Raw genomic sequence first — 26,409 nt, forward strand, 5'->3', positions numbered from 1 at the left:
ATCCCATCCAAAAGCTGTGAGGAAAACACCTAATTCAGTCTCTCCAGAGCCTAGGTCTGGAGGCCCTGGATCAGAAAGGGCCTTTCCCAGGGGAACCCCAGCACACGGCACCATCTGCCCCTGGATCACACAGGAATTTGGTATGAGTGACAGGATCTAGTGCTTTGCTTCCCACATACCATTAAACAATAACATAGAAGAAACAATTCTGTCCCTTCAAACCAAAGGAACATTTCGATGCTGCTACTCCACTGCAGTTAGCTCCTTTTGACAAACCCACTTTAATGAATATGTATGACCAGAGGGACCTGTGTCTTCTAATAATCTATGTGTGCACGAATCACTAGCTTTAAACAAACTCTGGAGATCCATTAAGTGTCAAGCCTGTTCCACATTAAACTAGGGGTGGGGAGGGCCAACTTTCCAGATGGGCCAGTTTGGCTTAGTTTTACTTCAGAACCATGCAAACATTTAAATCTAGACAGATACCTTAAAATTTCAGCCACTGATCACAACCCGTAAGTCATGTAATATAGGTTGACTTACATTAGACTCTTAATGTTTTCAAAAATTTAAATTTGCAGATGGAGGACTAAGCAACTATTTAAAAATGAAAATGAAACCTCAGCTCCTTGGGTCCCTCCTCTATGCCCACCCCCACCCTCACCCCTCACACATGTTCTTTTTGCCTTTGTACAATGGTCACGCTCTCAAGAACGAAAGGCTGAAGTAAACGTGCAAGTTCCTCTTGATCTATTCATCGGCAAAGGCAAATGTCATTACCGACTCCTAACTTTTTCCATTGATTGTGAAAGCACAATGACTAACCAGAGCAAATTCTCTAGGGAGTTAAGAATTTTTAAAAATCACACTGACCAAGTGAGCCAACACTGATATCGAACCTTTAGCACATAAGTGACAGAAGAGGCCGATTCACTCCATTTCAACACTGCTGCCGTGCGCACGCCCAGGTGGGGCTCATTCGATGCGCACGCGCTGTTTCTCAGATGGTTTCCATCAGTGTCCTGCCCAAAAGCCTTTCTCCACTTTTTCCTGCCAGCCACTCATGAATATTATCGATCTGCCTATGCACTGTCTGCAATTCTATGCTTCAGATACAAGAAGAAGTTCCCAGCCCCAATCCAACGGTCACCCACATGGTGGGCTGGGTTGCCTCTCTGCAACCCGTGAGAGAGATGCTTTTTAAAATAAATATTAACACGACATAGTGCCCTTTGCTAATAGAAACAGAGTCTCTGCACTCTATGACATCTGTGAAGCTATACAAATTCACTTGAAAACACAAACTCTGATCTAAGACTCCTGTCCTTACAAAAACAGTATGGAAAATGGGCCTGTGGTACCCCCTCCCAACCAACAAAGATGGCATAGTACCACTCTAAAATGTACTTAACTGTAATCTAGGGATGTCAGTCACCTCCTCTTTTGACTAATAATGAGCATACAGAAAAACAATTTTCTTCCAGGTAACAGGTTTGGATAGACAATCCCATATATGGTTTTGCATTTATTGTACACAAAATACTCAATAATTTACCAGTTTACATTTAGTCTGCAATCATTTCTCAAACTTCAACACCACAAACATAAAAAGGAGGGAAGACAACTACCAAAAGTATGAAAATAAAGACAGCATTAACAGCACTTATAGGAATGAATCATTTTTTTTAGGAATGAGCTTTTTAGAAAAAATAAAGATTTTAATAGTTGCCTGAGGAAATGAATCACTGATAAAATAATAATAATCACCTAAAATGAAACATCAAATTATAAAGTGGTATAAGGAAGATAAAATATATTAATATCGTTCCTAAAGATTTTTTTTTTGGAAACTTGTATTTCTCATGGGTCCTTGGATTCCTGTTAACTCGCCCTTCTCTCTTAAAACAATTAATTAGTGAGAACTGCCTTCTCTGCTCTGATTAAGAGCTCTCAGCAGACTCAGCTTTCTAGGCGACCAACACCCACCCACCCTGAGACGGGCGAGCACTTGGCGTGCACACACACGCACACACACACGCACACATGCATTCCTGCACCCGTGCGTGTACACATACCCTTGCCTCCGGGCTAACCTCCAATCTACACCAGGGAGGAAACGCCAGTCCCTGTCCCTGGGGAACGTTTTTGGTTCCCTTTGATAAGAGGATTCTTTCAACATAGCACCATTAGAGCTTAACCATATGCTTTAATTTGGTTGTGAAATTACCATTATAAAACAATTATCTAATTGAGTCCTGCTGAGTATCCATCTCCTCCTTGCCTAATACTCATAACTCCAGTAAGCCACACTGCCTTTTCACCACACTGGCCAACATTCTGTCAACTACACTCCCTTTCCTGGGCTGCCCGAGAATGGGAGGAGTCAGATTCAAAGCTAGGAAAACCCATCAAGAGTGGGGAATTTTCTAGCGTGCACCATTTTCCATAAAAAAAAAAAAAAATTCCCTGGATTCCCGCTTGAGAATATTCATAAAACAATCCAGTTTGGGCAAGACAAACATCCTGTCATCTCTCCTACCACCACTCAGTTTGCTTTACACTCAAGACAAACTTTCCAAGCAAGAACATTGGCAGCACCATAATTTAAGTGCCTGGTATGTGCCCGTCACTGCCTGGAACCACTAGAGACCTCACCACGTTGGACTCTTCTACCTAACAGTAGACAGAATCTTCATGTCCATTGTATAGTTACAGGCCTAGGGATTATAGCTGGCCAATCGCACTGCCAGACAGCAACAGACGAGGCCACAAAATCTAGTCTGACTATGGGATGCGTGCTTTATCCCCAACACTCTCCCTCCTACTCCTTAAATGTCCAAGACTCTGCCCAAACAGTTAGAATAGTGGCTCTCAGCATATTTGTACAACCAACCATAGCCAGTATTAGAACCCACTCAGTAATCCTGACGGTTTATAAAGGAATTCCTTCTGCTCCAATAATAAATTGAGCTGTAAGAAGTCACAAAGAGATTCTGTCCCCCAGTGTAAAAACTCAAGGGTGTTTGGGGAATAATGGTGGGACTCTCCACTTTACTACATGAGACAGCTGAAAATGCCAATGACTGACCGCTATTCAGTTCAGCTCTGTTCAAAAAGATAAATTAAAAGATAAGCCTGTGGTTACCCCAACCTTGGGATTAGGAGGACACTGAAGCCGGCGCCGCGGCTCACTAGGCTAATCCTCCGCCTTGCGGCGCCGGCACACCAGGTTCTAGTCCCGGTCGGGGTGCCGGATTCTGTCCCGGTTGCCCCTCTTCCAGGCCAGCTCTCTGCTGTGGCCAGGGAGTGCAGTGGAGGATGGCCAAGTGCTTGGGCCCTGCACCCCATGGGAGACCAGGAGAAGCACCTGGCTCCTGCCATTGGATCAGCGCGGTGCGCCGGCCGCAGCGGCCATTGGAGGGTGAACCAACTGCAAAGGAAGACCTTTCTCTCTGTCTCGCTCTCTCACTGTCCACTTTGTCTGTCAAAAAATAAAAAAATAAAAAAAAAAAAAGAGGAGGACATCGGGGCACAGGTGTGGTAGAAAATAAAATCAATCCAGTCTCGGTCCCTGGCTCCTGGCACAAAAGCTCCTGAAGCCCTGGGAAATGCCCAAGGCACAGGAATATCTTCTGTTATTCTTTCTTTGGGTCACCAGTGAGTCTACCCTGATGAGGTGACCGACAGGGGGGCCCGAGGCAGCCTCAGGGTGGGGCCAGTCACCAGAATGGCAGAAGGGGTACAAGCCAGGCACTTTCAGCCCCTCCCAGGGACCTCTGGGAAGTGGGAAGTTGGTCCAGGGCTGGAGATGGAGCTCTTTAAAAACCTCAACACCAAGATGTGGTGAGCTTCTGGGCTGCTGAGCACGAAGCTGCTTCGAGGACGGAGCTGCTGAGGGGGCAGGAGAAGCCAGGTGCCCTGCCAGCACTCGCCCCACACGGCTCTTCCTCCCAGGCGCTCCAGAGTTGGAGCCTCTGTAACAAACCAGTGAACGGCACAGAGTGTTTCCTGGAGTTCCGGCAGCCTTCCTAGCCAGTTACCAAACTCGAGGAGGGGCTGAGGGGACCCCCACGTTTGCAGGCAGGGAGTCACAAGCCCTGGAAGCCCAGAGTCAGAACTGGCATCTGAAGCGGAGGCAGCGCAGGCTCGTCAGACGGAGCCCTTCACTCTCGGGATTTGCTGTCGACTCCAGGCAGGAGGATTACCCCAGCTGGCATCTGGAGGGCTGGAGAACAGGTCCCCCGCGCCAGAAGAGTTGCGAGGGTGCAGAGAAACAAGGTGTGTTTGCCTGGCAGACAGCTGGCAAATCCATCCTCCAAGAGACACTGCACTGCAATGGTTTTCCATCACTACAGACATGATCATGCGATCAAACCACAGACAAGAATGTCACTGAGAGCACAAGTAAAACATCACAACACTTGTCAAATGGAAAATACAAAGTAAACGAGGCCAGTGCTGTGGCGCAGGGGTAAAGCTGCTGCCTGCAGCATCAGCATGCCATATGGGCTCTGGTTCAAGTCCCAGCTGCTCTAGTTAGGATCCAGCTCCCTGCTAGTGTGCCTGGGAAAGCAGCAGAGGATGGCCCAAGTCCTTGGGCCCCCGCACACACTTGAGAGACCTGGATGAAGCTCCTAGCTCCTGTCTTTGGTCTAGCCCAGCTCCGGCCACTGGGGCCATTTGGGAAGTGAACCAAGAGATGGAAGATCTCTCTCTCTGTCCCTTCCCCCCCCCCCCTCTGTAACTCTGCCTTTCAAATAAATAAATCTCTGAAAAAAAATACAAGGCAGAAAACGGTCCATATATCATGATTACAAATATTTTAAAAATATGTGAATCTAGGAAGAGAAAACCTAAATAAACATGGAGAAATGGTAATTTTAGACGCTTGCAACTCCAGCATCCCCTATGGCAGTGCCAGTTCGAGTCCCGGCTGCTTTGCTTCTGGTCCAGCTCCCTGCTAATGCATCTGGGAAAGCAGCGGACAATGGCCACCCACGTGGGAGATTTGGATGGAGTTCCAAGTCCTGGCATGGGCCTGATGGAGGCCTGGCTGCTGCTAGTATTTGGGGACGTGAACCAGTAGATCAAAAATTTTCTCTCTCTCTCTCTCTCTCTCTCTCTCCATCCCCCTCTCCATTCCTTTCTTGGCCTTTCAAATAAATAAATATAATTTAAAAAAAAAGAATGCTTACTGATGGGCAAATGATGGAATAAACAAAGAAGAAGCATCCCATGAGCATCGGCAGTGAGGAAATTTACAAAATGCATTTGCCCAGGGATGCAAAAGACGTCTTCCCTGGTGGCTTGATGGAAGCAGCCCACTGCTGACACTGTCCTGCCATGTGCCACTCAGGTGACCCTGGACAAGAGTCTTATGCTGTGGGCCACTGTTTCTTTCATCTTTAAAAAGGGGTAAATGAGGCTGGCACTATCGTGCAATAGGTTAATAAACCTGCGGCGCTGGCATCCCATATGGGTGCCAGTTCCAGTCCCGGCTGCTCCTCTTCTGATCCAGCTCTCTGCTATGACCTGGGAAAGCAGGAGAAGATGGCCCAAGCACATGGGCCCCTGCACATGTGTGAGAGATCCAGAAGAAGCTCCTGGTTCCTGGCTTCAGATCAGCCCAGCTCTGGCCATTGCAGCCATTTGGCGAGTGAACCAGCAAATGGAAGACCTCTCTCTCTGTCTCTCCCTCTCTGTCTGTAACTCTTAGATTCTCAAAAAATAAAAATAAAAATAAAAAATAAGCACTTAGAGCCTTCTTTCCTTCATCTGTGAAATAGTATATCAGTACCAATATGACAGGGATGCTTTGAGGATTAAATGATACTCCACACATACAAAACATCGAGATGAACTGTGAAAACATAAAGCATGCCATAAAGCCAGCAATGAAATTATGCTGATTAGGAAATCACAGTCTCTCTAAGTGAAAACAGCTGAGCAGAGTCAAACACACTGTGCCAGGCATGTGAGGGAAGGTGGGCAGGGGAAGTACTTGGGGAAGGGCTGAAGGTAGCAGAACAGGAGTACAGAGGAGTTTCAACCCCTAGACAAATGGCTCGGCCACATCGGGGCACACTGCATGAGTCAGCAGCAACCAGAGCAAAGCCAGAGACCAGCAAGGAGGTTTTTGAAGTCGCCATGAGAAGAAAGCACTCAAATATGAGAACGCACAGCTACGGAGCACGTGGACAGGGAACTCCACACGCCTCAGAAATCTCAGGGCTGTGGCTTGGGTGTGTCCCCAAGAATTCACGTGTGGGGAACTTCACCCACCAACTCACACCCGTTCATGGTATTTGCAGATGCCTGGGTCATGATTTGGCCTTTGATCCATTCACGCACTAATGAGCCTCGGAGAAAGGCTTTGTGACAAAAGCCAGCTCTCTGTCATCAACCACTACGGAGGCATGATCGGTGGCCACTACATGCCTGTGCGCACCTGCCCAACGATGGCAGCAGCCAGCGCAGTGACGTGGGCTGGAGCTTATTTGATGACAGCACGGTGATGACGGTAGATGCGAGCCAGGTCGTGAAGCGATATGCTTCCGTACTCTAGACCGCTGACAGAACTCTCCTGTGGAGAGGCGCCCCAGGGCAGGGCATTCTGAGCACCACCCAGACCTAGGCCCTGCAGCCCAGGCTGCTGCCAGCCAGGCTTCCCGGATTGGCAGGAGCTCGAGGCCGACGAGGAGCCGGTGCCCGAGGGCCCTGGGCCCCTGGGTCCCCCAAGACTGGGTGGGCCCCCCACTACGTGGCCCTACCACACCAGATGAGGGCTGCCTCCGGGACTTTGCCCTGGGCACCGTGACAGCTTTGCTGGCCCTGGTTCTCAGTGTGTTCTATCCTCTGGTATCCCAGAGTTGCTGGAGATGAGCCCACCTTTGGGCAGCTGCTGTGAGCTGGCCCACCTACCTGCCTGCCAGTCGAGTCTTACCTTTGTGGTGGGGAACAGCTCTGGGCCCTGGGCCTCAGCGTGTGCACCTGGTGGGAGAGGTGGGGCCTGAGGCTCCTGCAGGGGCACAGCTCCCCAGGGTGGGTGTCCACCCAGCCATCTGTCCCTTCCTCCTGCTGCTCCGACCCTTGGCCTGGGGTTTGGCCCTACCCAACTTGCTTCTTGTATTTAAAGCGTTAATAAAGTGAGACTATGGGGGGGGGGGGGAGCGAGCTCTTGTCGGCACACCTGCTCTGGCTTGCCCTGTAATATGGTGCGGCAAGAGGGTCCCACACCAGACACCAAGCAGATGCCGGCATCGTCTCTTGGACTTTCCAGCCTTCAGAATTGTAAGCCAAGCAAACCTCTGTTCCTTAGAAATTGCCTTGTCTGTGGTATTCAGTGATAGCAACAGAAAAGGGACTAAAACTATATCCCACTGACATAACAAACAACCAGTGCTCAAAATAAGGGCCTAATCTGTCTAATCAGGGTCAAATAAATCTTTAAGAAGATGAGGGTTTAAACTATATTTCAAAAAATGCATATCCATAGAAGTTAAGCTTCTTTTTATTAATCTATTTATTCATTTGAGAGACAGAGATAGAAAATTCCAAAACACCTAAAACGGCTGGGGGCTGAAGCTGTAGCCATAAAGTCAACCCAGGTCTCCCCTAGGGGCGGTGGGCACGCAATTACTAGAGCTATCACTGCTGCCTCCCAGGGTCTGCATTAGCAGGAAGCTGGAGTCAGGAGCTGGAGCCAAGAACTGAACCCAGGTATTCTGATGTCGGGTATGGGTGTGTGAGAGGCTAGAAGAAATGCCTGCTCCAACAAAAGTTAAACTTGTTAGAGAACAGATAACAAAGAATTGGTATATCCACGGATAGAAAGCAGCGTCAGGTGACCAGCAGATGGCGGAGGGAATGGCGGACGGCAATGGCTGCTTACACATACGGAATTTCAGTGGGGGATGATGAAAATGTTCTAGAGCTAGACTGGGGTGACAGCTGTACAGCAATGTGAATGTAGCTAATGCCATGATGGCATACCTTAAAACGGTTACAGTAGTAAATTCTGTTATGTGCATTTTAATACAACTTTTCTCAAGTGAAAAAATGGACGAGATATCTGAGCGCTCCGCGTGTGCTAGCCACAGCAGTCTGAGGTGACTATGATTACTCTCTCCCCTCCAGGAGGAAGCTGAGGCTTCACGAGGTGCGGAGACTTGCCCCAGATTGCACACAACCAGGAAGCAGCAAGGCCAGGATTTGAGCATAAACCCACCGCTGGCTCCTGCGACTCATGCTCAGAGAGCCACTAACGCGTGCTGGAACCCAAGGCATTAGGGAGCTTAGAGGAATAGGCAAGAGAATGCATGAAGGTCCTGACTCTTCAGAGCAGGTTTTCAATAGAACGTGAATACCGAATTCTTCCAGAACGCTAAACTATGCATACCTTCATTTTTCATGATGTAGTGGACAATCTGCCCAACAGTGTCACTATTTTCATTGATACTGTCATTCAACTCTGAAAGAAAAGAGGAGTGGAGAATGGGTTACAACTGACCACCAGCATGAAGTCCAGCAGAGCCCAGGACCCCACAGTAAAGCTTCCAAAGTTCAGGCGATCACCTGTGGCACTAACATCCTAAGCTCTCTTCCTTCTCCCTGAACTTCCTGAGGCACACCATGTCTGAATTTCTTGGCAGAACAAGCATGAAAAGAAAGTCCCAGAGTTGCCTGCCAATCTCTTCTCAAGTTTCAGACACCCACACAATTTCTAAGACAACAATTTGCAAATGCATTTGTCCTAGTCCTTACACCTATCTTCCTTCTCCCCCTCTCCCTCTCTCTCTCTTTCTCTCTCTCCCTCCCTCTGTCTCTCATCAGTTCCTTAAACCCTTAGGGGAAGTAGGATGAAGAAAGCTAATTAAAAGCAAACAATTCTCCTTGGATTTTATTTTAATTGCAGACTTACTCCCTAATTACCTCAACATTGGCCATGATTATTCCCCCACACTTAGTTCACTGTGAGGAACCCTACCTACAATGCATGTGGTCTTTGGGAGGAAAAAAAATCACACCTCCACTCTGGTAATGTTTCATGAAGACAAGGACGAAGACACAGGGCTGAAACAGCTCACCCTACTTCAGAGAGAATGAGTCACGGTGCCCAGTGTCCTGCCCCTTCCCCGGGATAGTGTCTTCCCGTGCAGAGGTCAGTTTCCCTCCCACATGGGAGCATGTGTCAGCTTAGGCAGCCAGAGCTGACCACTAAGCCACTCCAGAGGGTACCTTGGAAGGCAGAGAGCAGGAGCCCCCCCCACACACACTTTCTGTTGACAAACACTTAGCTTTGGTTTGCTCAAAAGCTCAACCATGACTCACCCTGCAACTGTGTTCTTGCTCAGCCTCAAAGGTCAGTGGGGGTGGGAAACACCAACAGTGCGCAGGCTGGCGAGGAATGAAGAACCTGCCCACTCCAGGCCCTGTGGGTTGGCCGAAGGGTGAGCTCCTCCAAACGTCACCCTTCTGCAAAACCTGCCCGTGGGTGTGCTGAAGGGGATATGCAGAGTCACGACTGCCCTTGGAGGCCAAGTCGGGGCAGGGGGACTGGGCTGGCCCACCAGTGAGCAAGGGACCTGCGTCCCTCAGGGTGTTCCAAACCCTACCTGACAACTACTGATGAAGCACAGGTTCTTACCTTACTTTCTACTGCCCTGCCCACATACTCACTTCCTTAATGAACATAAATTCCCCCAGCAGAAGCAACAGCACAAACATGGTGAGACTGATTCAATTTTCCCATCATTCTTATGAGAATGTGATTCTGTAATAAGAGCCAGGATTCGTGTGTACTGAGCGGCCGGATGTGCCACCCACCAAACGTTATCTTCACTCTAAATTTCACAATAATCCTACCACGTGAAGATCAGTGTCCTCACTTAAGTGAAACTGAAACATCACTCGAATAACATTAAATTACTTAGAGACGAACTGCAGTTAAATTACACACAGAAGAGATGCAGAGCACGCGACCTGTCCGAGGCCACAGGGCAAGGAAGGGGAGTGCGTGACAGCAAGACGCCAAACAGCAGGCAAGACTGGTGTGACACATCCACTTTCACCGCACCATGCCACCTGCTAAAAAAGTCGATGGCTTTGCCTCATAGAGACGGAAAGCGTACAGGGCAGGTCTCTTCTTCAAACAATGCTTCCCCTCCCCACCACACCAACAGAAGGAATCCAGCTGTTTACCTATCTTTTCCACCTTTTCCTCTTCAATGTCTTGCTCAGCTTCTGTCGTGCAACGGTAGCCTTTCTTCTTAAGCAGGTGGCAGATGAGGACTCCAAAGAGGCCCATGATGAAGAACACAGGGACAAGGGCATAGGCGATGTACTCCGGGTGTCCGTTCCCGGTGTTGTTGGTGGGTGACGGGGTCGTCTCGGCTCTGGAGTGCAACGTGCGGCTGCCCACGTTGTCTACAGAAAGAAACACATGGGGCTGCACTGCATGTCTGTCGGGGACAAGAAACGCTTGCAACCCCCAGGGAATGTTCATGGTAGCTCAGGGTCTGCTCCCAACACCACAGGCAGAACAGACACAGGGGGTATGAGCCCAGGCTTGGGCTACAGTGAACCGAGTTCATCTCCTGTTCCTGCTGCTGTTGAACTGGGCCCCCCTCCCTCTCGGTGATTTAAAACCCCTTGAAGCCAGCCTCCAGTTCTGCCCTGAAAGAGCACCTCCACAGAGTGGGCTGCGCACACAGGGCCTCAGCGAAGTGTGCAGCACAGAGTAAATGCACACAGTCAGGCCACAGGAGAGCACGGTCCTTGACGGTTAAGAGCAACTCAGGATCCAAGACATCCTTACAAGGACTGCATTATTTTGAGTTTTTGTGATTTACAAACATGTATCACCGCGTCCCAGGGAAAAACTGAAGACGACACGAATACAAGTTAGTGAACCACACCCATCAGAGAGAGACACAATGTGGCGCTGGGCGAAAACTCCAGGCCACAGGCAGCAGCAGCGGCCTGGCCACTAACAGTCATGTGACTGAACTGCTCTGTGCTGTTTCCGCGTCTGTAAGTCGGGATCAGATGATTGTATTTATCTTTGATCATTTTGTTTTTAAGATTCATTCATTTATTTATTTGAAAGGCATAGATTTAGAGAGAAGGAGAGAGGAGACTTGGGTTGAATTCCCACCCCACCATTGAGCGGCTGTGTGACAACAGGACGATGACTCGGCATCTCAGCCTCAGATCCTTATGAAACGGGCATACTAACAGCACCTGCCCGCCCTTCTAGGGCTGTTATGAACATGCAGTAAGTGACTGCTGACTGCTGTGGTTTGGATACGGTTTGAGTGTGCGCCCCACAGGTTCACGTGCTGGAAAGCCGGTACTGCTGCCTGGGGAACCTCCAAGGGGTGGGGCCTGGCCAAAGGTAATTAAGCCAAAGGGGCACTGCCCGAGGAAAGAACTAACACTGGCGTCAGGTTGTAAAGCAAGTTCCGCTCTCATGGCGCTCTCCCTCTCTCTCTCCATCATTCACTTGCACACTTCCTGTCTCACCACATGATCCTTCCCTCTGGCACACACTCTCACCATGATGTAGCCAGGAGGCCCGCACCAGAGTCAAGAAGATGCTCACGGCACTTCTTTACCCAGCCTCAGGTCTTTAGTTACCGCAACAGAAAACAGACTAATGCACGTGTAACACACACAGAGCCAGCTCTGCCACACGGCCAGTGCTCCTCCATGTGCTGGGCACCATGCCAGGCACCCGTGAGGCAAGTGCAGATGGCACTGAGCAAAACAGAAACCACTGTCGTCACGCCACATGTTCTGGGAGAATTCGGTTCACCCACAGATTAGAGTACAAAAGCGGAGAAATCAGAGATGGCATTAAGATTTTGGCTCAGGGTGCCAACATAAAAATGGAAGTGTGTACACTTGTTTATCTGAACACTGATCCAAATCAACATTTATTGCACGCCCATTACAAGACAAGCACCATGCTGGGAGCTGGGTACAGAAGAGTGTTGGACAACGTAACACAGGCCCTGTCATCCTGAAACTTGTAGTACAACATCAGAAACAGACATCAAACAAGTCAACAGACGGCCAGATCATGAGAGATGGTGAGAAATCTCAATGCTGTGAAGGAATCCATGGGCAGCTGAGGAGGAACTAACAGTGGGGACTCATTTTTATGCCTTCAGGAATGGGGAAGCTGGGAGGCGGACATCTCCTGCAGAAAAGGAGAAGTTTGCTTTGAGACATATCGAAGTATCGCACAGACACATAGCAGCGGGCAGCCACGTGTCCTGGCCTGTGGGGGAGCCTCGTGGACGCTGGAGAGCAAGACTTCGTGAGCCTGGGCCACACATTCACTATAGGATGTGGCCCGCAAGACGACGGAGCAGACTGCAGGAAAAGTCACAGGCCCCACATCATGGAAAATGAGGAGAGAAGTAGGAAACCAAGGAGGGTGTCACCCAGGTGAGGAATAAGGAAAGATGTAGAATTTGATTGAAATGAAGCCTCCGCACATGGGATCCTTCCCTTCTGAAGTGACAGCATGAGGTTTTCTGCAGCAGGGAGATGCACACTCACGGCTTAAGCAATGCAGAAGTTAGAAAGCCAGAGACATGTAACCACAAACTCTGTCAGGAGCACTTTGTTGAGAAAGGAATCTGTGTTCTAATGACGATCCTGGGGACCAATACCTGGTGTAAAATGACCAAAGCTCACCACAGCAGCAAGCAGTACCAAAGAGAAGCTTAATTTGCAAACTAAAGGTCATAGAATCGAGGGCTACCTCTTGTTTACAAGGAAATACCCATTATCTTTTCACATGAAAGGAAATAGCTGGTTTCTTAGGTTTAGAAAAAGTTGCATGCATTATTTTATCAAAAAACCTGTAGAATTTTGGATAACCTATCATTGTTCTCCAGTTTCTCCCCTAAGAGTCAATACAATGAATATATAAAGAAAGAAATATCCCTTAATATATGCAATTAGAGTTTAATCTCAAGTCTTACATTCAGTAAGAATCAGAAATATTTAACTTCTTCATAATTCCAAATAAGTACTATTTAATAATTCCTTAAATAACTTATATTCCCTGCAGCTGGAATAGATTTAGACTGAGAGGTCTTACTCAGAATCGTTGTCTGGTTCCATCTGGAGGTGATAAATTTTCTCTGTGGGACACTGGGAAACAGACATGAAAGCAGAGGGGATCAGAACTGGAGCCAACAGCACCTCCCGAATCAGGTGGTTGCAAAAGTCTCTTCACAGAAATTTTGAGTGCTTGTGATTTTTAAACATGTTATCATTGTGTCCCATGGAAAAACTGAAGATATGAATGCAAATTAGTGAACCACCAATTAGAGAGAAACGCAGTGTGGCACTGGCCACAGGCATCGTCCACGCCACAGGCAGCAGCAATAGCCTGGCCACTAACTGCGATGTGAATGCATTGCTCTGGGCTCCACTTTCTTGTGTGTAAGATGGAATCAAATGATTGTATCTATCTTTGATTACTTTTTTTTTAAGATTTATTTATGGGGCTGGCACTGTGGCTCAGCAGGTAAAGCCCCAGCCTGCAGCGCCGGTATCCCAAACATGTGCCAGTTTGAGTCCCAGCTGCTCCTCTTCTGATCCAGTTCTCTGCTATGGCCTGAGAAAGCAGTAGAAGATGGCCCAAGTCCTTGGGCCCCTGCACCCTCTTGGGAGACCTGGAGGAAGCTCCTGGCTCCTGGCTTCAGCTCTGGCTGTTGCAGTCATTTGGGGAGTGAACCAGCAGAATGGAAGACTTTCTCTCTCTCTCTCTCTCTGGCTCTACCTCTCTCTGTAACTCTGTCTTTCAAATAAATAAAATAATTTAAAAAAAAAAAAAGACTGACTTATTTGAAAGGCAGAGATATAGAGAAAAGGAGAGACAGAAAGATAGAGATCTTCCATCCTCTGGTTCACTACCCAAATGGCTACAACAGCCGGGGCTGGGCCAGGTAGAAGCCAGGAGCCAGGAGGTTCTTCCAGGTCTCACATGAATGCAGGGGCCCAAGTACTTGAGCCACCTGCTGCTGCTTTCCCAGGCGCATTAGCAGGGAGCAAAACCAGAAGTGGAGCAGCTGGGAATTGAACTGGTGCCCAAATGGGACTCCAGTGATGCAGGTGGAGGCTTAACCTTCTAGGCCACAGGACCAGCCCCCAACTTTGAGTACTTTTACATGCAGTTGTATTTTCTGGAGAGGGAGACGGAGACGGAGACGGAGAGGCAGAGGGAGAGGCAGAGGCAGAGGCAGAGGCAGACGGAGAGGGAGAGCTTCCACCTGCCTGTTCACTCCTCCTGTGTTCACAACAGCCAAAGCCGGGCAGACTATCAGAGTCTCCCATGTGGGGAGTAGGACCCAGGTACTGCAGCCATCATCTGTTGTCTCCCAGCATGCATATCAGCAGGAAGGTGAATTGGAAGCAGTGGCAGGATTTGCACTAGGCACTCAGACACAAGATGCCTGCATCCCAAGTACCAGCTTAACATGCTTTACCGCTACATCCACCCATCTGTGACAAATTTAAGACATGATCCCAAAATTCTCTGGCACTGCTCCCACCCACAGGTGATGTCTGTATTCCTCCCCTTAAATTGATTCTCTGTTCTTTGCCTGACCAGTGGGGTACCCTGGAAGTGATGCTCTGTCAGTTTCCAGGCTCCAGGCCTTAGGAAGCGGTCAGCTCCACTTCCTATCTCTGGGGACTCTTGATCTTGAAAATGAGCCACCACGCTGTGAGGAAACCTGTTTTCCAGTGGGAAGAAACCAAGAGCAGGCATCACCTTGCCGTCCAGTGGCCGAGCCATCTTAGAAGCAGATGCTGAAGCTCCAAGTGGTGTTGCTTTGAACCAAGATGAGCTGTCTCTAATGAACCCAGCCCACACTGCAGATCCCTTAGCCAAATGAATGACTATTGTTGTTTTCAAACATTAAGCTTTAAAGTCAGGGTAATTTGTTACAAAGCAAACATTCACTGGAAGACTACCTCATAGGGTAATTAGGAGGATAAAATAAATGAATAGGCAAACACTAAGAAGAGCATCAAAGAAAAGAATTATGTTCAATGTAGACCTGTCCATCCAATCCAACAAGGCAGCTACTAGCATCACATAGCTTTTCAAACTTCAACTTAAGTCAATAGAAGTTAAAGAAAGTTAAAAATTCAATTCCCTCAATTGTATTCACATCTCAAGTGCTCAGCAGCTACCAAATTGGATGGGTCAAAAAAAGAATATTTACATAATTCCAGAAAGTTCTATCTGACCATCCCAATATGGACTACAAGGAATAGCTAACAAGGAAAATACTGACTGAACAACCTACTGTGATCATGTTAACAAATCAATGAAGGGCCAGCACCACGGCTCAATAGGCTAATCCTCCACCTGCAGCGCCGGCACTCCGGGTTCTAGTCCTGGTTGGGGCACCGGATTCTGTCCCAGTTGCCCCTCTTCCAGGCCAGCTCTCTGCTGTGGCCAGGGAGTGCAGTGGAGGATGGCCCAAGTGCTTGGGCCCTGCACCCCATGCAGCACACTGGCCGCAGCGGCCATTGGAGGGTGAACCAACAGCAAAGGAAGACCTTTCTCTCTGTCTCTCTCTCTCACTGTCCACTCTGCCTGTCAAAAAAAAAAAAAAAAAAAAAAAAAAGAAAGAAAATCAATGAACAATAACTTTTAAGTTACAAAGTAAGTATTGGCAAATAATCCCTAATTATTTGCTAAGTAAATAAATTTAGCTTTCCTTTAATTTGTACTGACAATTCTCTTAGAAACATTGTATCCCTCTTCCTCATTCACCCCAGCTGAACAGCAACTGAATTACATACAAATTACCTGAATCCAAATAACAAAGGTTATTTAATTAGTTTTATCCTTACACTTTGCTGTGTCTTTCTGCAATCAGTAGGTATTATCTTTGTCCCAGGGTGACAGGTACTTAAAAGTAAAAACATGTGGAGCAGAGACTGTTAGCTGGTTGGGAGCAACAGATCCCTTTGGGAACCTGAAGGATGCTGTGATTCCTGCTACAAAATTTTGCCTCCAATTTCTGCAGGCTCTTGGACCCCAAGTTAACATAACGGCAAATGACTGGACAAGGCTGATGCCCAAGTTTTTGCTTGAGCAACATGGTGGACATTGGTGTCCTCCACTGAGATGGGAAATATCTTCAGAGAAGCAAGTTTGCTTGTTGTTATACACTGCTTTTATCAACACACACACACACACACACACACACTGCTATATTGAATTCTCAATCCCCAGCACCTCAGAACCTAACTAGGAAACAGAATCTTTATAATACAATGGTAATGGGATTAAAAATGAGGTCATTAGAATGGACTAGAAGCCAGGTAACTGGTCTCCCTGTAAAAGGAAGAAATTTGGAGACAGACATGCACACAGAGAAAAGGCTATAGGAAGACAAACAGATACCTGAGAGATGCTTCTACAGAACAAGGGATGCCAAGATTGCCAGAAAACCACAGAAGCCAGGACAGAGGTGTGCAGCGGATCCTCACAGCCCAGCTGACACCCTGATCTTGGACTTCCAGCCTGCAGAACTGAGACATGAATGTCTGTTGGCTAAGCCGCCCAGGCTGCAGTCTTCCAGACAGCCCCTGCAAGCTCCTACACTTGGTAGGGACAGGGGTCCGTCAAGAGTTCAGTCTGGAACATGCAGAGATAGAGGTATGCAAGGGGACATCCGTTAGCTTCCATGAGAAACCTGAAGGGAGTCTTTCTTCTGCCCTGGGTCACAGAAGAAGGAGTTTCCAGAAAAAATACAAACGGTCAGCTGGTCAGGTGCTGGAAAACAGGAAAGAGATGAAAAATGATGCTCCTATTATGGTAAATAGTGTGGAATTCTTAAAAAATCAAAAACAGGACTGCTACATGATCCAGAAATTCCACTTCTGCGTATATACCCAAAGGAAATGCAGTATTCTCAATGCCCAAGATAGGAGAACAACCTAAACATCCGTCAGCAGAGGAAAGGATAAAGAAATTATGGTGCACACATACAATGGAATATTATTTGACTTGACAAAAGAAGGAAATCCTGCCATGTGCAGCGCCATGACTGAACCTGGAGGGTATTACGCCGAGTGCAACAAGCCAGGCACAGAAGCATAAATGCTGAGCGATACTACTTAGATGGGGTATCTAAAATGTTCAGCCTCACAGAAATAGAGTCGAATAGGGGTTTTCAGGTGCTAGGGGGAAGAAGAAATGGACAGATGCTGTTCCCCAGGCATAAAGTTTCGGTTACACACGATGAATACATTCTAGAGATCTGACCGTACTGTATTGTGCACTTAAGAATCTGTTCAGAGTTTGGACTTTGTGTTCATCAGCTTTACCACAATAAAAAGAAAGGAACCACCTACCAGGAGACCTTGGAAAGAGTCTTGAGAAGAACTCAGAGAAATCAGGCCACACAGCAGTTCCTAAGGCCACACAGGAAGACTTTAGCTTCTAATTTAGGAAAGAACTTGGTATTATTTGTTTTAACTTTCCCCTTGTCAGAGCTTACTCCTTGTTTCTCCATAGCATCTTAAAGTAAACAGTCTTTAACAGTCTGAAAAATACAATTAAAAAATAAAATAGGAGGGAAAAATAATCCATAAGCGATCTCTGTGGCCCTCAATGCAGCAGTTTTCCACTGCACTGGAAGACAAGACAGAAGCCAGATTCCCTGGGATAAGGAAAGACCTGGAGCTCTGGGTAGTCTTTCTAGAAGTTCCATATGAGCGAGCAGAGGGAGAGAAGTAGTTCACCCTCAAGGTCAAGGGAAGAAATTTTTGTTTGGAGTTTATTTTTTTTAAGTGAATGATACTAATGTGATTGTCTTATTCCATTTGCTGTTGCTCTAACAGAATACCTAAGACTGGGTAGTTTATCAAGAATACAGGTCTATTTTGGCTCATGGTTCCAGAGGCTGGGAAACCCAAGACCAGGTGGCTGCATCTGGCAAAGCCTCGTGCTATACTAGCTCACTGGGGAAAGCAGAAGAGCAAGTGGCCAAGTAAGAAAGCAAGCAAGCCCGCGGGCCAGCCATGACTGACAGCAACACTCTGCAGTGCTGACCAAGCCAGGCCTGTGAGAACTCACTCATGCAGGAAAGGCATTTGCCCATTCATGAGGGCTCCCCTGCCATGACCCTGACTCCTTCCACTGGGCCCCTCCTCCTCATGCTGCTGCACAGAGGGTGGGGTCTCCAACACAAGAATTTTGGGGGACACCCTCAAACCACAGCAGTGTTGATTTGTATGTAGAAGGCATGGAGCAGAAGGGAAAGACTGAGAGTGTGTGACTTTGAAGAGATGCCCTCCACGAATGAGACAAATGCAGGAATAAGCAGAGACATTTCTTCCTGAGGCCATCCTGGAAGGTGAGTGGAAGGAAGTTGAGGGAGCAGGTGCAAGTTGTCTCTATTGTCTTTTTATTTATTTACTTATTCATTTTCATTTTATTTTATTCAACAGACCCAGAGATCTACTCTCTGCTACTTCATGTCCCAAATGCCAGCAATGACTAGGGTTTGGGCCAGACTGAAGCCAGGAGCAAAGAATTAAGCCCAGGTATACCAAGTGGGTGGCAGGGACCCAAAGAGTTGAACTACCACTTGCTGCTTCCCAAGGTATTCAGTGCTAGGAAGCTGGAATCAGAAATGGCTGGGATTCAAACCAAGGCACCTGGATCCAGGATGCAGCAGCTTAAGCACCAGACCTAGTGCCCACCACCTCCATCGTCTTTTACCGTAAGAAACAAAGGCATCTGTTAAGGACTAGCAGGCTTGGGCAGAAGAGGGGTCCTGGGTAGAAGGCTGGCTCGGCAGAGAGATGGCAGGAATAGAGGAGCCAGTGAATGAATGCACAATGGCACATAGGACACAGCAGAGATGCGCACCCCCAAATCTCCAGCTGTACTAACTGTACTAACCCAGGGGTACCATGCAGGCTGGAAAGAACAGCAGAATAACCGACTGGCAATCGGGATCAGCGTGCAAAGGAGGCAGAGCTGGAGTAAAGAAGGGAACAGGTTAAGATGGTTCCAGAATGACAGACGTGTGACTCACAGGCATTTATGGCACCACAATCACGTAGCACATAGAAGCCACCATGAAGCAGAGCACGGAATCTTCACTCTAAACCCAGGAAACAGCTACCGGAACCACCCCTACATTACAGATTGGGAAACAGAGGAACAGAAAGATTAGGTAACGTCTTCAGAGTCACTGGGCCACTAAGGGCCAGTCTGGAATCCAATCCAGGCAGTCTGGGTCTTCTCTGCTTGTCTACAGCTTCCTGTTAGCCCAAGAATCTGTCTCATTTCAAACAGGGCTTGTAAGAGAGCACCCTGCAGCCACCAGTGCCTGCTTCAGGGGCATTGTAATTATCTTTCTCTCAACACTATGTCATCCCTCAGCCACTTTGCTGTGAAAATGGTAAATGCTAGCCAGCCCTCATACTTCACAACTCGGTTTAGAATAAAGTCTCCCCACACTTAAAACCATGGATTCTACTGCCAGAAATAGGTTATGCTTTATAAATGCACCCTTCCCAGCTCCAAAGCAGTTTATGGGATGGACCAGTACAAAATTCTCCTATTTGTCCTTGATTCCACATCTCTCTCCCAAGCCTCAAATCACAGTTCACCTTAAACAGGTCATAACCAGGGCTGCCCACAGCCTTGCTACCTCTCCAAAAGGAAGCCTGTCTGCTGCACCCAGCAAGAGCCATCCAAACAGGCAGCTCTTGGCTTTGACCTACAACGCCTGATTCCTTTCCCCGGCATAGCAAATTTAAAGTCCATCAAAGGCCAGCATTTTTTCAAACTCTTAGGGTTTTTCCTGGACCCTGGCAGGTTTGGTTAATTTGCTGCATTCTCTGTATGTAGTCTCCACTGGAGAGACTGGAGAGACTGCCAAAGAAGACAGGAGACCCAAAAGATCAAAGATAGCAGGAAACCAAGGAAGAGGCTTGAGCAATGTCTGGAGTCCACCTAAAAAGCCAAAGCAATTTTCCAGCTGGTTTCCAAAGGATGCTTCTTGTACTCCCAACTGACCCCAATGGTCAGAGGAGCTGGGACAGATGGCGTGGAAACGGCATTCCTCAAACCCACTGGGCGAGGCTTGAGGGCTGCCCAAATAATGAGGAAGATGATGGCACGAATCAGAAACTGCAGATAAGGAGTTGTTTCATGGCGACACAGGCCCAGAGCCTTCTGATGGCCCTGATAGCAATCCTGCCCCCTCTCACCAGGAAGTGGTGTGTTTTCCTGGAAGCGAAGCTTTCCCAGCAGTCACCCGAGAGACTCTTGACAGCAAAGGGACTTGGCTGGTGAGTGGACAGCCCACCCGACGCTAAGCTGGAAAGTGGATTTTAAACACACACACACACACCCCTATGTTTAAATCACAGCATCCACACATGCTCTGGTTTGGGTCTAGTGTACTGATGAAGACGGCTGGACATTCACTCTTCTAAAGGGATTTAGCCAGCTACATCACACAGCCTGTGACCCTGAGCAAGTCACTTCACCTCTCCGGGCCTGCAACTCACAGGCAGAGCCCACGTCCTCCACAGTCCTCAAGGTTCCACCACTTGCTGACATCCTGGGGCCCCGTCCGCGACTCACTCCAAGTAGATGCTACTGGAGAGAGAAACACAAGCCCATCCGCTGGGTTCACAGGCCAAACCCAAAAAGCTCTGGGAACCAAACTTTTTTCTGTGACTCCCTTCACAGCCAAAACAAACCTGACCAAATCCATTTCCTGGCAAAACCCATGCTGACCTGATGGGAGGCTATCAACATCTCTGTTCCACTTAGTCTGCTGCCTAAACATGGACGGATCTGATTAGAGCCCCTCAGCAGGGAGTCGCACGATTCAGCGTTCAGACCACAGGCACTAAGGGCTTCCCATCAGCGCATTACTAGGAGCCTGGTACTCAGGAGTACTCATCCAGGGGGCAAAGCTGGTAAGTGGTCACACAATTAGTACTAGTACTAGTACTCACTAGTACTAATTAGATTGCTCAGTAGAGCTAGGACCTGCTAGCTGAACCACCTCCTCTATCAAGCTGTTTGAACACGGCTTAGGGGCTGGCACTGTGGCTCACTTGGCTAATCCTCCACCTGCGGTGCCGGCATCCCATATGGGTGCTGGGTTCTAGTCCCGGTTGCTCCTCTTCCAGTCCAGCTCTCTGCTGTGGCCCGGGAAGGCAGTGGAGGATGGCCCAAGTGCTTGGGCGCCTGCACCCGCATGGGAGACCAGGAGGAAGCACCTGGCTCCTGGCTTCAGATCGGCGCAGCGCCGGCCGTAGCGACCATTTGGGGGATGAACCAATGGAAGGAAGACCTTTCTCTCTGTCTCTTTTTCTTACTATCTAACTCTGTCAAAAAAAAAAAAAAAAAAAAAAAAGCTTAAATCCATTGCCTATGCTAATCAAAGGAGAGAAAGCAAAGTAAGCTCTACATAATGAAGTCATCCCCCAAATGATTTCTATTTGCCTACAGTGATAACGAAAGTCACAAAGCCCCTGCAACCATCCCCACAGTACCAGCCACGGAGAGACAGCACTGGCTGAAACTCAAGTTTAAATGCTATGGAGAGGTGGCTAGTGTTGTGGCATAGTACATACCAGCATCCCATATGGGCACCGGTTCCAGCCCCGGCTGCTAATTTTCCGGTCCATCTTCCTGCTAATGGCCTGGGAATGCTGTGGAAGATGCACTCATGTGGGAGACCTGGAAGAAGCTCCTGGCTCCCAGCTTCTGATCATCCCAGCTCCAGCAACTGCAGTCATTTGGGGAGTGAACCAGCAGATGGAAGACCTCTCTTCTCTGTCTCTCCCTCTCTCTGTCTGTAACTCTGCCTCTCAAAATAAATAAATAAATAAATAACTCTTTAAAAAAAAATGCTGTGGAGAGAACCAATGGGTTTACATGGGAATTGGAGAATAATAAAAGCCAGAACATAGGTAAGTGCTAAACCTTTCAGGGAAACCTGAGGCAGTGGACAGCATCTAATCAGCTCCCAGATAAACGACTGCTGGGACTGACCCCACCCACCCCTGCAGACAGCTGTGGGTGACACGTGGTGGTGGTGGGTGGTGCATGTAGACAGCAGAGCTGGCTGGCACTAAGCCCACCCTCCCAGGACCCTCCCCCTCCTGGGTACTACTCCCTTCACTTTGTCACAGGGCCTGAAAAGCAGCCCTGATGCAGGAGCACCCAGGCCTGACTCTGAGCAGCAAAGCTGCGCTAGGAACGGAGGGAAGCTGGGGCAGCCTCCTGGGTAAGACCCACAGAGGTCAGCAGCGCCAAGCCTGCCACGAGCCCCCGACCTGGAGACGCATCTGGCCACGGGCTCCTAGAAACATTACCATCAGTCACGATAACAATCATTTTTAATGGGAAAATGCACTGCAGTTTCCAATCCAATTACACATAAGGAATGTTTGGAACACAACCAGCCCTTCAGCAGAGGCTCCTTGTAGAAGTACTAGAGGCGCTGAGAAGGATTTTACATCGGGTCCCAAGACGAAACTGAATTTGGCCAGACAAAAAAGGAACAAACGTTCTTAACAGGCAGGAGACAGGGAGACAAAGCCCAGTCACTCCTCAACTCCAGGCTGCTGCCCGGACAAAAGCTGAACCTAGAGGGACATCAACGGAAGAAACCTAAAAACTCACCCTAGTATTTGCCATTCCAGCCTCAGTTTAAACTAAAGAGGAAAAACTCACTTGGCAGAGTGAGATGAAGTCCCGAGCATCCTCCGTTCTGTCTCGGGTTTACCGTTTGAAGTTGCTTCTTAAGACCAAAGAGCTCCCTGACCAAACTCAACTCCCCAAGGAACACCCAAGCCTGAGCACAGACGAGAGCCTCAGCTCTCCAAGACCGTCCTTGGGAGGGGACCGACTTCAGGATCCCTGGGCTACAGAAGCGAAGGACTTGCATTCAGAAGACAACAGAAGGCTCACGGGACGGGGCTTCACCCCAGGCTAGAGCAAGGTCAGCTCAAGTATTTGCTCTGGGATACAGGCTAGGAAGCCACTAACCACACACGGAGGGCAGAGAGGGCTGAGGCGTCCAGCACACATCACTGGAGTCCTTGGACAGAGTGCAGGGGAGGGCAAGGCCCAGGAGGCTGCAGGGACTCAGGGAGCCTCACTGAATCTCTCCCTCCTCTCCTCCCGCTCTCCCACCCCAGCTTCTTCCCTCCCCTGGCCCTCTTTCTTTAGCTATTTTCAAGGTTGCCAGCTTGGGAAGTTTCCAAAGTCTTGAGCTACTGATAGCCTTGTCTGGCCCCTGCACAGGTGCTGGAAGGCTGGAGAGCAGACGTGGAAAGAGACTTACACTAAAACCCTCCTGTACCTTTTCACATTGCAAGTTACGTCCATTCAGGAGAGAAATGGAGTTCCTAAAGGTCATTTGTCCAAAGTGACCTTAAAGCAACACAACTTCCAAAATCTAATATTTGCTTCAGATTCTTTCCAAAAGGTAATGTGTTACTAAGACCGGATTGCTACTTGAAAGTCATTAACAGCAGCATTTACCAAGTGCTGGCAGTGCCAGGGTCTCTTCCATGTGCAATCTCATCTCGTGCAATCTCAACCCCTGTGATGAAGGTTCTTGCATCCCTCTCACCTGTAGATGAGGAAATGAAGCATACAGGGGCCCAGGAGGAAGCCCCAGCATATGGCAGGACAGGATTCAACCCAGACAATAGACCTTAGGGCCCTCATTCTCATTAACAGTGTATGCAAGCCTGGAGTGGCCTCCAGTTTCACGCAGTGTCGCGTGCCTTTAGGGAAACAGGTTTAGATAAACCATCACCAATGGACCCTAGGACTGAGCTGCAGTTCAGTTCACATACAGCTACCCCAATACACTTGCCTGCTAAAAAGCTGTCTCTCTCCAAAATAACTTATATATGGTTAATGCTAAAATCAGCATGCACTTCCTTGAGTGTAAAAATCATCTTCAGGAAAAGTTGCTCACGTCAGCTACAGGGAGATGAAATTTATACTGACTACATACTTTTTTAATCTTGGAAGCATAATATTTCCCTATATTAATTTTAATTGCAAAAATGAAGACCACTGTAAAGTATGACACTATTTCATCCCTCCAGCACCACTATGAAGGTAAAGTAATGAAGACCTTTTTTCATCTGTTGAAAAGCATCTCATTCGCCTATACCAGGGCACCTCAAAAAGTTGGTGGAAAATAGAATTAAAAGGTAAGTTAATTTGGTGCAAAAATATTTTGAAATCCATGCATAGTTTTTCCATTACCTGTTTTCCACAAAGCTTCTAAGGACTTCTTGCATGCGTTCATATTGTTACTCACCAACTGCTATACTTAGAAGTTAGTCAATGTTTACCACAAACAGAATTTGTACAGCGATGTTAGTTACACGGCATCTAAAATTCTTTCAAAAAGAAAAAGTAGGGAACACAGTAAAGAAATTTTCTATTATACAAATTAGCTGGAGAAACGCAATACAAAATATAAAAGTTCTCAAATGACAAGGGTGCTTCTCGGTGCACTGGCACATGGGTCATTCCATTTGCAACCCCTAGGCAAAAGGAATTAGCCAGGATGGCTGACGATCTGCTCATTTTGGTAAATAGATCAGGGGCCAAAACAACATTTCTGAGGCAGAGAAACGAGCCAGGCAAGTCTCACTCCACTAACATCTTCCTGACCTGTGTCGTTGCAACAACACACCACTCAGACACACCAAGGTCAAAGTCAGGAAGCACACACCTGCAGGAAAGCCACAAGGGCATGGTGTCCTCTCGTGGACCTGTGATCCCTGTGGCAGCTCCCAGAATGCAGGGAGAGCCCCTTAACCACTGTAACACTGAACCTGTGGATGCAGACTCTCTCCTTCCAGAAAGGCTCCGAGATCTCCAATGGAGGGCCTGTGTCCACTGTTACTGGGGGAGCAGTGTTATTAAGGTTCTATTAGGTAGGACAGATGTCTAATGTACTCAAATCCTCTTTGCCAAATACCAACAGTTTTCAAAAACATGAATAAATAGGTTTTTCCGGAGCTGATACACCCACAGCCTCCCATACTTGCTGAAAGATGTAACTACACCAGCATGCGCCTGGGCTCGGCAAACCCAACAGAAGGTCCCAGCGTGCAAAGACGAAATAGCAAGCTACAAATAGCAGCACATTCCTAAACCCAGCTTTGGGAATTGGCCCTCAACTCGATTTTCAAGGGATTCCAGCTCACTGCAAACTGCCAAGTCCCTAAGGGGACAGTAAATCTGCACTTACGAAACCTCACCAAAGGCCACTGTCCACTTTCCACAAGGCTGAGATTCCTCATTGTAACTGGGCATTCCTCCTGAGAGGCCAGGCACAGGCCATTAAACTATGGGAGGAAGGCTGGGTCACAAGTGCCTGAACAAAGCCATCAGACGGGAAGAGGAGGACAGCCCCAGATGGCCTGCTTCCGGCAGAAACAGCAAGAGCAGGGCGGTGGTGTTCCCTAAGGAATCAGAATCCTTGGAGCTCAGACAGGGAGCTGGAGCACAGAACCACGCCTCGGGAGCACCATCGCTGGTTTCTGGGTCTGACCCGCCCTGCCAGGGCTGGGAGGCCAGCAAAGATATTTCCACGGGACAGAACACCACACCAACTACAGGGCGTGGAGTTGAGCTGGCTGGAGCTGAGCAATGGCTTCAAGAAGGAACACGGGCCCAGCACCTGACAGCAGGGACAGAGAGGCAACACTGGCTGATCCCCCACGGTGAACTCATGGCTTGAGATTTCCATATCCAGGGACTCCTGGCTGTTTGACTATTTTACCACCAACTGCAAACAGGAACCTCTACCGAGGGCTTATGTATGCACCTGGCATTTTATTGGCATTATCTCTTTTCCAATCACTACTATGACGGTGTTATCACCAACCCCATGGGAGAAATGGAGACACTAGGGAACAAAGTACGATCAAAGTCACCCATCTAGAAAATGGACAGGCCAGGATTTGAACTGAGGTCTGCTGCAGGCAGAGATCAAACTGAACCAGGCTACTCCTGAAGAAGCAAGGAAGCAAAGCAGAAGCCAGCTGTTTTCGTGGTGACGCTGCATTCAATCTACGGGCTCGCTGTGAGATGCCGAGCAAGCTGGTTAACTTCGCTGTGCCGCAGCCTCTTCACCTAGAAATGAAGATCATCATGGAATGCTCTCGGAGCATCACGTGATTCACTCAGATTCACCCCAGTGCCTGCAGAGAGTAAGCACTCAGCAAACGCTACCTAGTACGGCTGTGGTTACTATCACAGTGATGATGACAACTACTACCAGTGCAAAACAGTTGCTAACTTCACAAAGCTTACGGCTCTGCTGAGGACTGCAACATGGAACA

At 48.2% G+C, this 26,409-nt stretch overlaps 1 protein-coding gene across 1 annotated transcript in view; it reads right to left on the minus strand.

The window, feature by feature from the left end:
• RELL1 (RELT like 1) overlaps positions 1-26,409 on the minus strand; it is a 59,833-nt gene that overhangs the window by 18,583 nt on the left and 14,841 nt on the right. The window contains exons 2-3 of the mRNA XM_002709268.6: positions 10,204-10,428; positions 8,402-8,473 (exon numbers count right to left, since the gene is read on the minus strand). Of these exons, the coding sequence (XP_002709314.3) occupies positions 8,402-8,473; positions 10,204-10,428 (297 nt within the window). The remainder of the gene's footprint in view (positions 1-8,401; positions 8,474-10,203; positions 10,429-26,409) is intronic.

Source organism: Oryctolagus cuniculus, chromosome 2 (genome assembly GCF_051225735.1).
Source record: "Oryctolagus cuniculus isolate XC-2025 breed Fujian yellow rabbit chromosome 2, ASM5122573v1, whole genome shotgun sequence".
In the NCBI taxonomy this organism is placed as follows: Eukaryota; Metazoa; Chordata; class Mammalia; order Lagomorpha; family Leporidae; genus Oryctolagus; species Oryctolagus cuniculus.